This window comes from Megascapheus bottae, chromosome 2 (assembly GCF_031878675.1).
Source record: "Megascapheus bottae isolate mThoBot1 chromosome 2, mThoBot2.hap1, whole genome shotgun sequence".
NCBI lineage: Eukaryota > Metazoa > Chordata > Mammalia > Rodentia > Geomyidae > Megascapheus > Megascapheus bottae.
In genome coordinates this window covers 52,964,450-52,975,214 of record NC_143510.1, presented here as the reverse complement: position 1 = coordinate 52,975,214, position 10,765 = coordinate 52,964,450, and the positions used below count along the sequence as shown (strand labels likewise).

The window sequence follows — 10,765 nt, the reverse complement described above, 5'->3', positions numbered from 1 at the left end:
AGGCTTATAGTATGGGTTCCTAGTTCATTGTGCAAACCAACAAATTTCCAAGTGCCAATTCAAGACTTGGAGCTATCATCTAAGAACCTGTCCGGTGCTGAGGTGCGTGCTGGGAAATGTAGTTTCCTGTGTCTTGAGCGGCCTTGTGTTCTGAAGCCCGGGCCGGTTCCCTGCTAGCAGCGCTCCTTTTCCAAAGGTCTAGACCACCTGGACCGATGCCCTGGACGGATGCCCGCCTGCGCCGCCCCACTGTCCTTCCACACCCCTGGAGCCCAGTCCAGGCTTTAGGCTACCATTTGGCTGACCTCTGCTGGTCACGTGGAGTTGATCGCCACGCAAGTCTGGGTCCTTCTGCCTTCCATGGGGTCCTTGCTGACTCGGAGCCACTCCTGAGCTGCCTGTTCGCGCGGGAGCTCCGGGGCGGGCTCGGGGTCTGTCGGCCGGGGGGCTTGTTGGGCTGCATCGGCCGCCTCCGAGGCCTGCTCACAGCCCGGGCTCGGCGCGGGGACCCGGGTCAGGCGGCCACCGGGGCACCCTAGGAGCTGGGAAGTGCCAAGGCGCTCCGGAGAAGCCGGGGCAGCCCGGCTCCCCGCAGCCAGGCTCTGGGGCTGGGAGCCACGGAGGCCGCAGTGAGGGTCCGGCCGCTTTCCAGCGCCGGGCCACGGAGGCGGCAGCCCTGGGAGCAGAGGTGGGTCGGCCGCGGGCGGCGCAGGCCCTGATGGGGATTGGGGGATGGCTGGATCGGTGCGGAAACAATGGCGGAGCCTGAGCCTGGGGGCTGGTCTGCACGGGTACCCACACAGGCTGGAGGTGGACATGCAGGAATCTTGGGGGCTGGGCTCGAGGAGGCCTTGGTTATTAGTGCCCCCTCATCGGCCCTCTGGCCTGATGAGGGTCTTTGCCGGCGATCTCCCCCCGTTCCCACCCCAGTGCTAGTCGTCCCCGTAGCTGCCGCTAAGTCGGGTGGGAAAGTATCCGAGCGCGCGCGCCTGACATGTGGTTGGTTTCTAGAACTCTGTCCCCAGACCTGAGCCCCTACCCTGGGCTCAGGGGAGCCAGAGCCCTCCGGAGGGCGCTGGTACCCCGGAGTCTCTTTGTAGCCTGGCCACTTTCTGAATATAGAGTCCCACTGTCTGCAGTGTCTGAGGTACACTGAGGCCTTTGTAGGCTTTTGGGATGGAGAAGGGGGCAGGGCTGGGAAAGAAGGTTAGATGGAGATTGGGGAGGGGGTTGCGGGACGGTAGAAAAGGCAGGTAAAAATTGAGTTGGCCCCTCATCCGTATACTCTTTTCCCACGCGAACCAGGTGGAAGCGATCCCTTTCTGCTAAAGATGAAAGTCTGGGGTTGGCTGGCCCTGCTGCTAGGGGCTCTGCTGGGAACTACCTGGGCTCGGAGGAGCCAAGATCTACACTGTGGAGGTAAAAGCACGGAAGTGGGAGGAAGGAGATTTTCCTTAGTTCCAGGGAGGGGAAATGAATGAAAACCCCCTCCACTGGTCCCGTTTGCCTCCTTACTCCCACATCCCATTCTTCCTTTGCCCCAGCTTGTAGGGCTCTAGTAGATGAACTAGAGTGGGAAATCGCTCAAGTGGATCCCAAGAAGACCATTCAGATGGGATCTTTCCGGATCAATCCAGATGGCAGCCAGTCAGTAGTAGAGGTAACTATTACTATTTCCTTAAATGAAATTGTTCATCCTGACTGTAAATGAGAATTCAATTATCAAGAGCTTCGGTTTAATGGAAATGAAGACAAACCTTGAGAGATTGGGCTCTGTGTCATTTGGAGGAGTAAACCCTGGTTAGTTCCTGCCTCTAAACCTTTATACTTTGTTTCTGCTGTAGAAATTAGACAGGTGGCTGTGGTCACTCCATTTTTCACATCCTGAATCCATATGCCTCATGTGTCACTATAGTAATGTAAGCTTGAGGCTTTGAATTGAAGCCCCAGAACTACCCCTCCCCTCAAAAAAAAAGAAAAAAGAAAATAGGCCTGGGAGTTTGGCCTAGTAGTAGAATGTTTGCCTAGCATGCACGAAGACCCAGGTTCGGTTTCTTGGTACCACATACATAGAAAAAAGCCAGAAGTGGTGCTATGGCTCAAGTGGTAGAGCTCTAGCCTAGAGATGGTCCAAGGACAGTGCTCAGGTCCTGAACTCAAGCCCAGCATTGGCAAAAATAGTAATAATTGTCAGATGTAGTGGTATACTTCTGTAATTCTAGCTACATAAGAAGCATAAACAGGATAACTGAGGCCAGCCTGAGCCAAACCTCCCCCCCCCCAAAAAAAAGAAAAACATTCAAAAAAACAGTCATGAGGGGCTGGTGTTTGGCCTAGAGGTAGAGTGCTTGCCTAGCATGCATGAAGACCCGGGTTCGATTCCTCACTACCACATACATCGAAAAAAGCCAGAAATGGTGCTGAGGCTCAAGTGGTAGAGCTCTAGCCTTGAGAAAGTCCAAGGATAGTGCTCAGGCCCTGAGCTCAAGCCCAGGACTGGTTTAAAAAAAAAAAAAAAAACCAGTCATGAGTTTCTATCTGAAAAAATAAATTAAAAGGGGGGGGGGCTGGAGATATATCCCAAGTGATAGAGCCCTTGAGCACAAGGCCCTGAGTTCAAAGCTGAGGACATTTCTAGGTACCCTACGCCCGCTCAGAGGCCCATCTTACAGAGCTATTAGAGGAGGTATGTGACCGCATGAAGGAGTATGGGGAACAGATTGACCCTTCCACTCACCGCAAGAACTATGTCCGGGTTGTGAGCCGCAGTGGAGAGTCCAGTGAGCTGGACCTGCAGGGCATCCGAATTGACGCAGACATCAGTGGCACCCTCAAGTTTGCTGTGAGTTATGGCAGTGGCCAGCTGCATATTGAAAAGCAGTGGTGGGGTGAGGGCAGAGGTTGGAGAACTCAACTGGACTGCTAAGTCAATGTCTTTGTCTCCCTTCCCGGAAGTGGGGACAAGAAGTTTCTTGCTGCCTTTGTCACTCTTTTCTCCCTTGGATTGGCAGTGCGAGAGCATTGTGGAGGAATATGAGGATGAACTTATTGAATTCTTTTCTCGAGAGGCCGACAACGTTAAAGACAAACTTTGCAGTAAGCGAACAGGTAAGGTACCCCCACTCGGGTTCCAGTTCTCACAGCCTTATAGGTAGAACCTGGGACATTCCCAGCACCTGCACACCCCAAGTCCTCTCATAGTTAGCTTCCATTTCCTCTAGCTTAGAGATTTAGGTTAGTCCTTTCCACTCTCTTCCTGTCAGCGTTCAGAATTTATGGCCTCCTGACCTGAGGTATAGTAAGAGGACAGTGAGTATTCATTTATAAGTAGATACTTTGAAGAATAGTGATTGGTGTATGTTCCAGTTTGGTTTTGGCTCAGGGTTTCTCTCTCTCTCTCTCTCTCTCTCTCTCTCTCTCTCTCTCTCTCTCTCTCTCTCTCTCTCTCTCTTTCTCTTTCTGTCTCTGTGTCTCTCTTTCTCTCTTTCTGTCTGTCTTTGATCTGGAGCTGTTCAGGTCCTGGGTGCTGTCCCTGAGATTTTTTTTTGATCAAGGCTAGTGCTCTACCACTTGAGCCACAACTCCGCTTATGATTTTTTTAGTGCTTAATTGGAGGTAAGGGTCTGTTGGACTTTCCTGCCCAGGCAAGCTTTGAACCATGATCCTCAGATCTTAGCTTCCTAAGTAGCTAGGATTTTAGGCATGAGCCAGTACCTGACATTTTCTTGGTAGAGGTATATATCAGTATGTGAGTCACATTTTCCTTTACATTGTCATGTTCTGTTTGTAGATCTGTGTGACCACGCCCTGCACATATCTCATGATGAGCTCTGAACTACTGGAGCAGCCCAGACCAGCTAGATGGATCACTCTCACGAAGGGAAAATGCTGGCATTGCCTTTTATATTATGTTTTTATGGAAATGAACTGAAAAAAAAAAAAAGAAACTAAAAGTACCACCTGTGTTGTTTTTTTCATGCCCAGAATCTGGCCTTACATTAGGCTTGAAGATAGGATTGCAGACAGAAACAAAAGTGGAGGGAAGGGAAAGTTTGGGGGATTGGTACTATGCAAAGTTCAAATGAATCCGAACCATTAATTGCTTTACTTTCTGAGCTACTGCTCTACTTAAAAACTAAGCATTTAGTAGGGGGTATAGCTCAGGGGTAGAGCATTTGACTGCAGAAACTAAGCACTTACTCAGTGTGGATTCAATGCAGTGTGTTTATAGTCTACCAAGAAAAGAGAAACATCTGTGAATATACAGGGGCACATGAAAGGTATGGAAATATAGAATTCAAAAAATTCCTTGTATTTATCCTGATAAAACATAGAAAGATACCCAGCACCTAGTGGCTATAATCCTACTTACTTACGAGGTTGAACTCTGAGGAGTGCCTTTATCACTGTAAGCCATAGCTCCACTTCATTTTCAGGTGGCTAATTAGAAATGAGTCTCAGAGCTGGGTGCCCGTGGCTCAAGGCTGTAATCCTGGCTACTCAACAGGCTGAGATCTGAGGATCTAAGTCCAAGTCAGCCCTGTAGGAAAATCCACAGAATGCTTATCTCCAGTTAACTGCCAGAAGATGGGAAGTAATGCTGTGGCTCAAAGTGGTAGAGTACTAGCCTTGAGCAAAAGAGCTCAGGGACAGAGCACAGGGCCTCACCGATGGAAAGAAAAGTGCCTCATGGACTTTGCTGCCCCAGCTAGCTTAGAACCACAATCCTCAGATCTCAGCCTCTTGAGTAACTAGGATTACAGGTATGAGCTACCAGTACCCAGCTCAATTAAGACTCTAACCTCCAATGAACTACCAAAAGGCAGTGACTGGAGCTGTGGCTCAAGTAGTAGAGGACTTTAGCCTTTAGCACAGAAGGTCAGAGACAGCTCCCAAACCCTGAGGTCAAGCCTCTGGACCAGACCTAAAACAACAACAAAGACAAAAAATACTATATAGACTTCAACCTTGAACGAAATAACAGACATGCATTATTCTTTCCCCCCTGCCCTTCCAGATGCAGGGATCAGCAAGAGCAGAGACAGGAAGGGGGAGATGGATGTAACACTCTCAGCTGAAAAGTAAGGGCTTTATCAGCTAGGACACATGAGGTAAGAAATGGTATTGAATGAAGGCCTTGCTTGCTAGTCTAAGCTATTAGATGCAATGCAAATACCAACAATAAAGTGTTTGTCATCTATATCACCAGCTATTGTCAGTCTGCCAGACTCTATAGAGATTCTGTACCTGAACACAGAATTGAATGTCTAAAGGTGTCTAAAAGATACTTTCCTTCGTTAACTTTTTTTTTTTTTTTGATCAGTCCTGGGGCTTGAACTCAGAGCCTGAGCACTGCTTTTGGGCTTTCTCAACGCTAGTGCTCTACCGCTCTACCACGTGAACCACAGCACCATTTCTGGCTTTTTTTGAGAATGTGGTACCAAGAAGTAGAAACTAGGACTTTGTGCATGCCAGACAAGCACTCTACCACTAGGCCAATACCTGGCCTCCTTTGTTAACTTCTGAAACACCCTGATCTTGAGATGTTTCAGGGCTTAGAATGGAGCATTTCTGTCTCAGGAGAGACACACCTGAGGAGAGAACACCTAAAGAAGCATTTGAAAGATTTTGGTTTTCTCATGGGCTTTGCTGCTAGGGCTGGCTTTGAACCAAGATCCTCAGATATCAGACTCCTAAGTAGCTAGAATTATAGGCATGAGCTACCAGTACCTGGTCCATTTGAAAGATCTTTTTTAAAAAAGAAAGCATTTTAGAATGTAAAATGACCTTGAGCCACATTTGGTGGTGCATAATTATCTCAATCCTTAAGGAGGTAGAAGCAGGAAGTTGAGGCCAGCCTAGGCCACACAGTGAAACCCTGTCTTAGAACAAACAAATATAAAAGGGAATTTAGAAGTCATTTCACCTCTGTCCATTTCACAGATGAAGAAATAATTCAGAGAAAGTACAGATTCTGATTTCTGTATTTAATGGCAAAATCCAATCGATAACTCTGCTAAGTGCCAGTATGAGCTAGTACAGATGTAAACTAGCTTCTGTTTTTTATTTATTTATTTTTTTTGCCAGTCCTAGGGCCTGAGCACTGTCCTTGGGCTTTCTCAAGAATAGTGCTGCTCTACCACCTGAGCCACAGCCCCACTGCCAGCTTTTGTTTTGTTTGGTTTTGGTTTGGTTTATTTTGCCAGTCCTGGGCTTGAGCTCCGGGCCTGAGCACTGTCCTTGGACTTTCTCAACACCACTTCCAGCTTTTTTCTATGTATGTGGGACCAAGGAATTGAACCTAGGTCTTTGTACATGCTAAGTAAGCACTTACCACTAGGTCAAACTCCCAGCCCAAGTTATTTTTGTTTGTCTTGGGGCTTGAACTCAGTGCCTGGGCTCTGTCTCTGAGCCTCTCTGTTCTCAAGGCTAGTACTCTACTACTTGAGCCACAGTGCCACTTCTGGCTTTTTCTGAGTAGTTTATTAGAGATAAGAGTCTCATAGGCTGGGAGTGTGGCTTAGTGGTAAGTAGAATGCTTGCCTAACTAGTATAGAACCCTGCATTTGACTGCTCAGTTCCATACAAACAGAAAATGATAGAAGTAGCAACTCTGACTCAACTGGGTAGATCACTAGCCTTGGGCAAAAAAACCCCAAGGACAGTACCGAAGCCCTAAGTTCAAGCCCCAGGACTAGCAAAAAACAGTAGTCTCGTGGACTTTCCTCCTCAGGCTGGCTTTGAGTCTTGATCTTCAGATATCAGCCTCTTTTTTTTTTTAATTTAATTAATTCATTTATTTTTAAATGCTATTTTATTTATTTTTGCCAGTCCTGGGGCTTGAACTCAGGGCCTGAGCACTGTCCTTGGGCTTTATCAAGAATAGAGCTCAGCCAGGCATGGTGGTGCCAGTCCGGCCCCAGAAATTTCCTTTTTAAAGCAGGGTCCTGGGGCTTGGAATGTAGCTTGGTGATAGAGTGCTTGCCTCCTGTGCATGAAACCCTGGGTTTAATTTCTTGGAACCATATACATAAGAAAGTCCCGATGTGGCACTGTGGCTCAAATGGTAGAGCAAGAGAATCTCAGGGACACTGCCTAGACTCTGTGTTCAAACCCCAGGGATAGAAAGCACATGAAAACACACACACACACACACACACATGCGCGCACACACACACACGCACATACACACACACAACCAGGGTCTTGCTATGTAACCCAGACTGGTCTAGAAATTAACATCTTCCTTCTAGCTTCCCAAGTGCTAAGATCATATGGGAGAACAGATTACCTTCAGAGACTTTGTTATTGTTACTGTTATTGTTATTGTTACTGGTACTAGGGTTAAATCAAGATCTCATGCTTTCACTTGACTTTCTTGAACTGTGCTCTAATCCAGTTGTTTTACTAGTTAATTGAAGATAGTTTTAGAGAATTTTTTCCCCTCCAGGGCTGACTTCTAAACCTTCCTTCTCAGATCTCAGTCATCTGAGTAACTAGGATTACAAATGTAAGCTAATACCTGGCTTCATACTCACCTATTCAAACACACATTCTTTTTAACTTTTATCACCTTTTTGCTAGTTTTTTTTTTTTTTTGCTAGTGGTATTTAATTGACACATAATGCTTGTATATTCTTACAATTTTATTTATTTATTTTGTGATACTAGAGAATGGAAACTTGGAGTCAGCTAGACAAAACATTTTTTTCATATATTTTTTATTGTAATTAATAGAAGGGTTACATTATATTCGCCAGATAGAAGGTACATTAATTCACATACATTGATACCCTTTCTCATGTCTTGGTCTCCATTTCTCTCCCCCCTAGACAAAACATTTTATCCCTTGAGCTATGCCCCATAAGTCAGAGCAAGCACTCTGATACTAGTTGTCAACCAAACAGAACCAGTGGTAATCCGTGCCTGTGTGTGTGTGTGTGTGTGTTTGTGTGTGTAAATGGGTCTGCTTAGGTTGCTTAGGCTGACCTCAAACTTACATCCTTCCTGTTCCTCCCTCAGTTGCTCAGATTCCTCTTCTGATTCCTCTCTCAGTTGCTCAGGTTACTGGCATGTGCCACCATGCTGGACTTAATCCCATTTTACCACCCATTAGAAATGTTGTATCTAGCCATATCTGCAATCCTAGCTACTCAGGAGGCTGAGGATCAGGGTTTGAAGCCAATCTGGGCAGGAACACCTGTGAGACTCTTATCTTCAGTTCACCACCAAAACCAAGAGTGGACCTGTGATAGAGTGCTAACCTTGAGCAAAAAAGTTCAGGGACAGTGCCCAGCCCTTGACTTCAGATTCTAGTACGAACACAAGAAAACAGTCCTGTCTTTTTTTTTTTTTTTTTCTGTCGGTCATGGGACTTGAACTCTGGGCCTGGGCACAAGGCTACTGCCCTACCCCTTGAGCCACAGTACCATTCCCGGTTTTCTAATGATTAGTTAGAGATAAGAGTGTCATGACTTTTTAGTGCCCAAGATGGCTTTGAACCATGATCCCCAGATCTCAGCCTTCTGAATAACTAGGATTACAGGTGTGAGCCACCCCGCCCAGGTCTGTCAAGTCATTTTTCAAACCATCTGTTGCAGGGCTGTTTTAGTAGGAACTGTTGTAGAGACTGTTAGTAGGTACTGTTGTAGTACTGATTCTGTGATGCATGTGATTAATGTTCATGGTTTTTATAACCTTAAGGGTCTTGGGCTAGGAGTGTAGCCTACTGGTAGAGTGCTTGCCTAGTGTGCATGAAGCCCTGGATTCAATTTCTTGGTACCATGTACACAGAAAAAGCTGGAGGTAGTGCTGGGGTTCAAGTGGTAGAGTACTAGCCTGGAGCAAAAGAAGCTCAGGATCAAGTGCTCAGGTCCTGAGTTCAAGCTCCAGGACTGGCAAAACAAAACAAAACAAACAATAACAACAACAAAAAAACATTGTTCCAAGGGAAAAAAAATTAAGTGAGACTACATAGGAAACTTGAAACTTCTAATTTATAAAACTATCCAGCCTGGATGTGCTGTTGGCATATGCTCTGTAAGACTTTGACAATTATTCTCTTTTGGCCAGTCCCAGAGCTTGCACTTAGGGCCTGAGCAGTGCCCTTGGGCTTTTTCAAGGCTCCACTTGAGCTACAGCACCACTTCCTGCTTTTTTTTTTTTTTCCTATATATGTGGTACTGAGAAATCAAACTGGGTCTTTGTACATGCTGGATAAGCATTCTACCACTAGGCCAAATTCCCAGTCTCTGTGAAAATTATTCTTATATCTTTTTTTTTTGGCCAGTCCTTGGGTTTGAACTCAAAGCCTGGGCACTGTCCTTGGACACATGTTTGTCAAGAATAACATTCTGGGGGCCGGGAGTTTGGCCTAGTGGTTAAAGTGCTTGCCTAGCATGCACGAAGACCCGGGTTCGATTCCTTGGTACCACATACATAGAAAAAAGCTGGAAGTGGTGCTGAGGCTCAAGTGGTACAGATCTAGCCTTGAGAAAGTCCAAGGACAGTGCTCAGGCCCTGAGCTCAAGCCCAGGACTGGCAAAAAAAAAAAAAAAAAAGAAGAACGTTCTGCCACTTGAGCCACAGCACCACTTCCGGCTTTTTCTGTATATGTGCTCACAAGCTAGGTGAGCACTCTACCACTAGGCTACACTCCCAGACCCTATGCTCATATCTTAACAAGTACTAGTACTAGTACCTTATATTACATAGATGAATTTATCAGAAGCTTTCTGCAAGATCCCATCTCCACGTCTGACTTTTTTGTGGTTCATTCAGATTTTCCTGCCTGGGCTGGTTTTGAACCATGATCCTCAGATCTCAGCTTCTTGACTAGCTACAATTGCAGGGGTGGTGAGCCACTAGTGCCTGGCAACATGTGTGTGTGTGTGTGTGTGTGTGTGTGTGTGTGTGTGTATATAATTTTTTTTGTGCCAGTCCTGGGACTTGAACTCAGAGTCTGGGTGATGTTCCTAAGTTACTTTTGCTCAAGGCTAGCACTCTTCCACTTGAGCCACAAGTCCACTTCTGGCTTTCTAGTGGTTATAAGAGTCTCATGCGGCTGGGAGTGTGACCTAGTGACAGAGTGCTTGCCTCACATGCCTGAAGCTTTGGGTTTGATTCCTTGGTACCACATACACAGAAAAGGCTGGGAGTAGCCAGGCACAGGGGCTCATGCCTGTAATCCTAGCTACTCAGGAGGCTGAGATCTGAGGATCAAGGTTCAAAGCCAGCCCAGGCATAAAAGGACCTGAGACTCTTAACTCCAATAACCTCTAGAAAATGAAAAATGGGGCTTGGATCAAGAGTAGGGCACTAGCCTTGGTCTGAAGAGCTCAAGGACAATTCTCAATCTGAGGAGTAGGGCGGTAGCCTTGAGCTGAAGAGCTCAGGGACAGTGCCCAGGCCAATTTCAAGCCCCATGACTCACAAAAAAAAAAAAAAAAAGGAAAGAAAAAGCCAGGAGGGCCGGGAGTTTGGCCTAGTGGTTAAAGTGCTTGCCTAGCATGCATGAAGACCCGGGTTCGATTCCTCGGTACCACATACATAGAAAAAAGCCGGAAGTGGTGCTGAGGCTCAAGTGGTAGAGCTCTAGCCTTGAGAAAGTCCAAGGACAGTGCTCAGGCCCTGTGCTCAAGCCCAGGACTGGCAAAAAAAAAAAAAAAAGAAAAAGCCAGGAATGGGGCTGTGACTCAAGTGGTAGAGTTCTAGCCTCGAGAAAGCTCAAGGACAGTGCCCAGGCCCTGAGAGTTCAAGCCCCAAG

General features: G+C 46.6%; 1 protein-coding gene across 1 annotated transcript; it reads left to right on the top strand.

Moving 5' to 3' along the window:
• Nucleotides 1–415: 415 nt before the first annotated feature.
• Nucleotides 416–3,957, top strand: Cnpy2 (canopy FGF signaling regulator 2). Its single transcript, XM_090327315.1, has 6 exons — nt 416–688; nt 1,306–1,419; nt 1,545–1,660; nt 2,639–2,842; nt 3,012–3,108; nt 3,791–3,957. Exons 2-6 carry the CDS (start codon nt 1,332–1,334, stop codon nt 3,832–3,834), a joined length of 549 nt encoding a protein of 182 aa, XP_090183441.1. The 5' UTR covers nt 416–688; nt 1,306–1,331; the 3' UTR covers nt 3,835–3,957.
• The last annotated feature ends 6,808 nt before the right edge of the window (nt 3,958–10,765 follow it).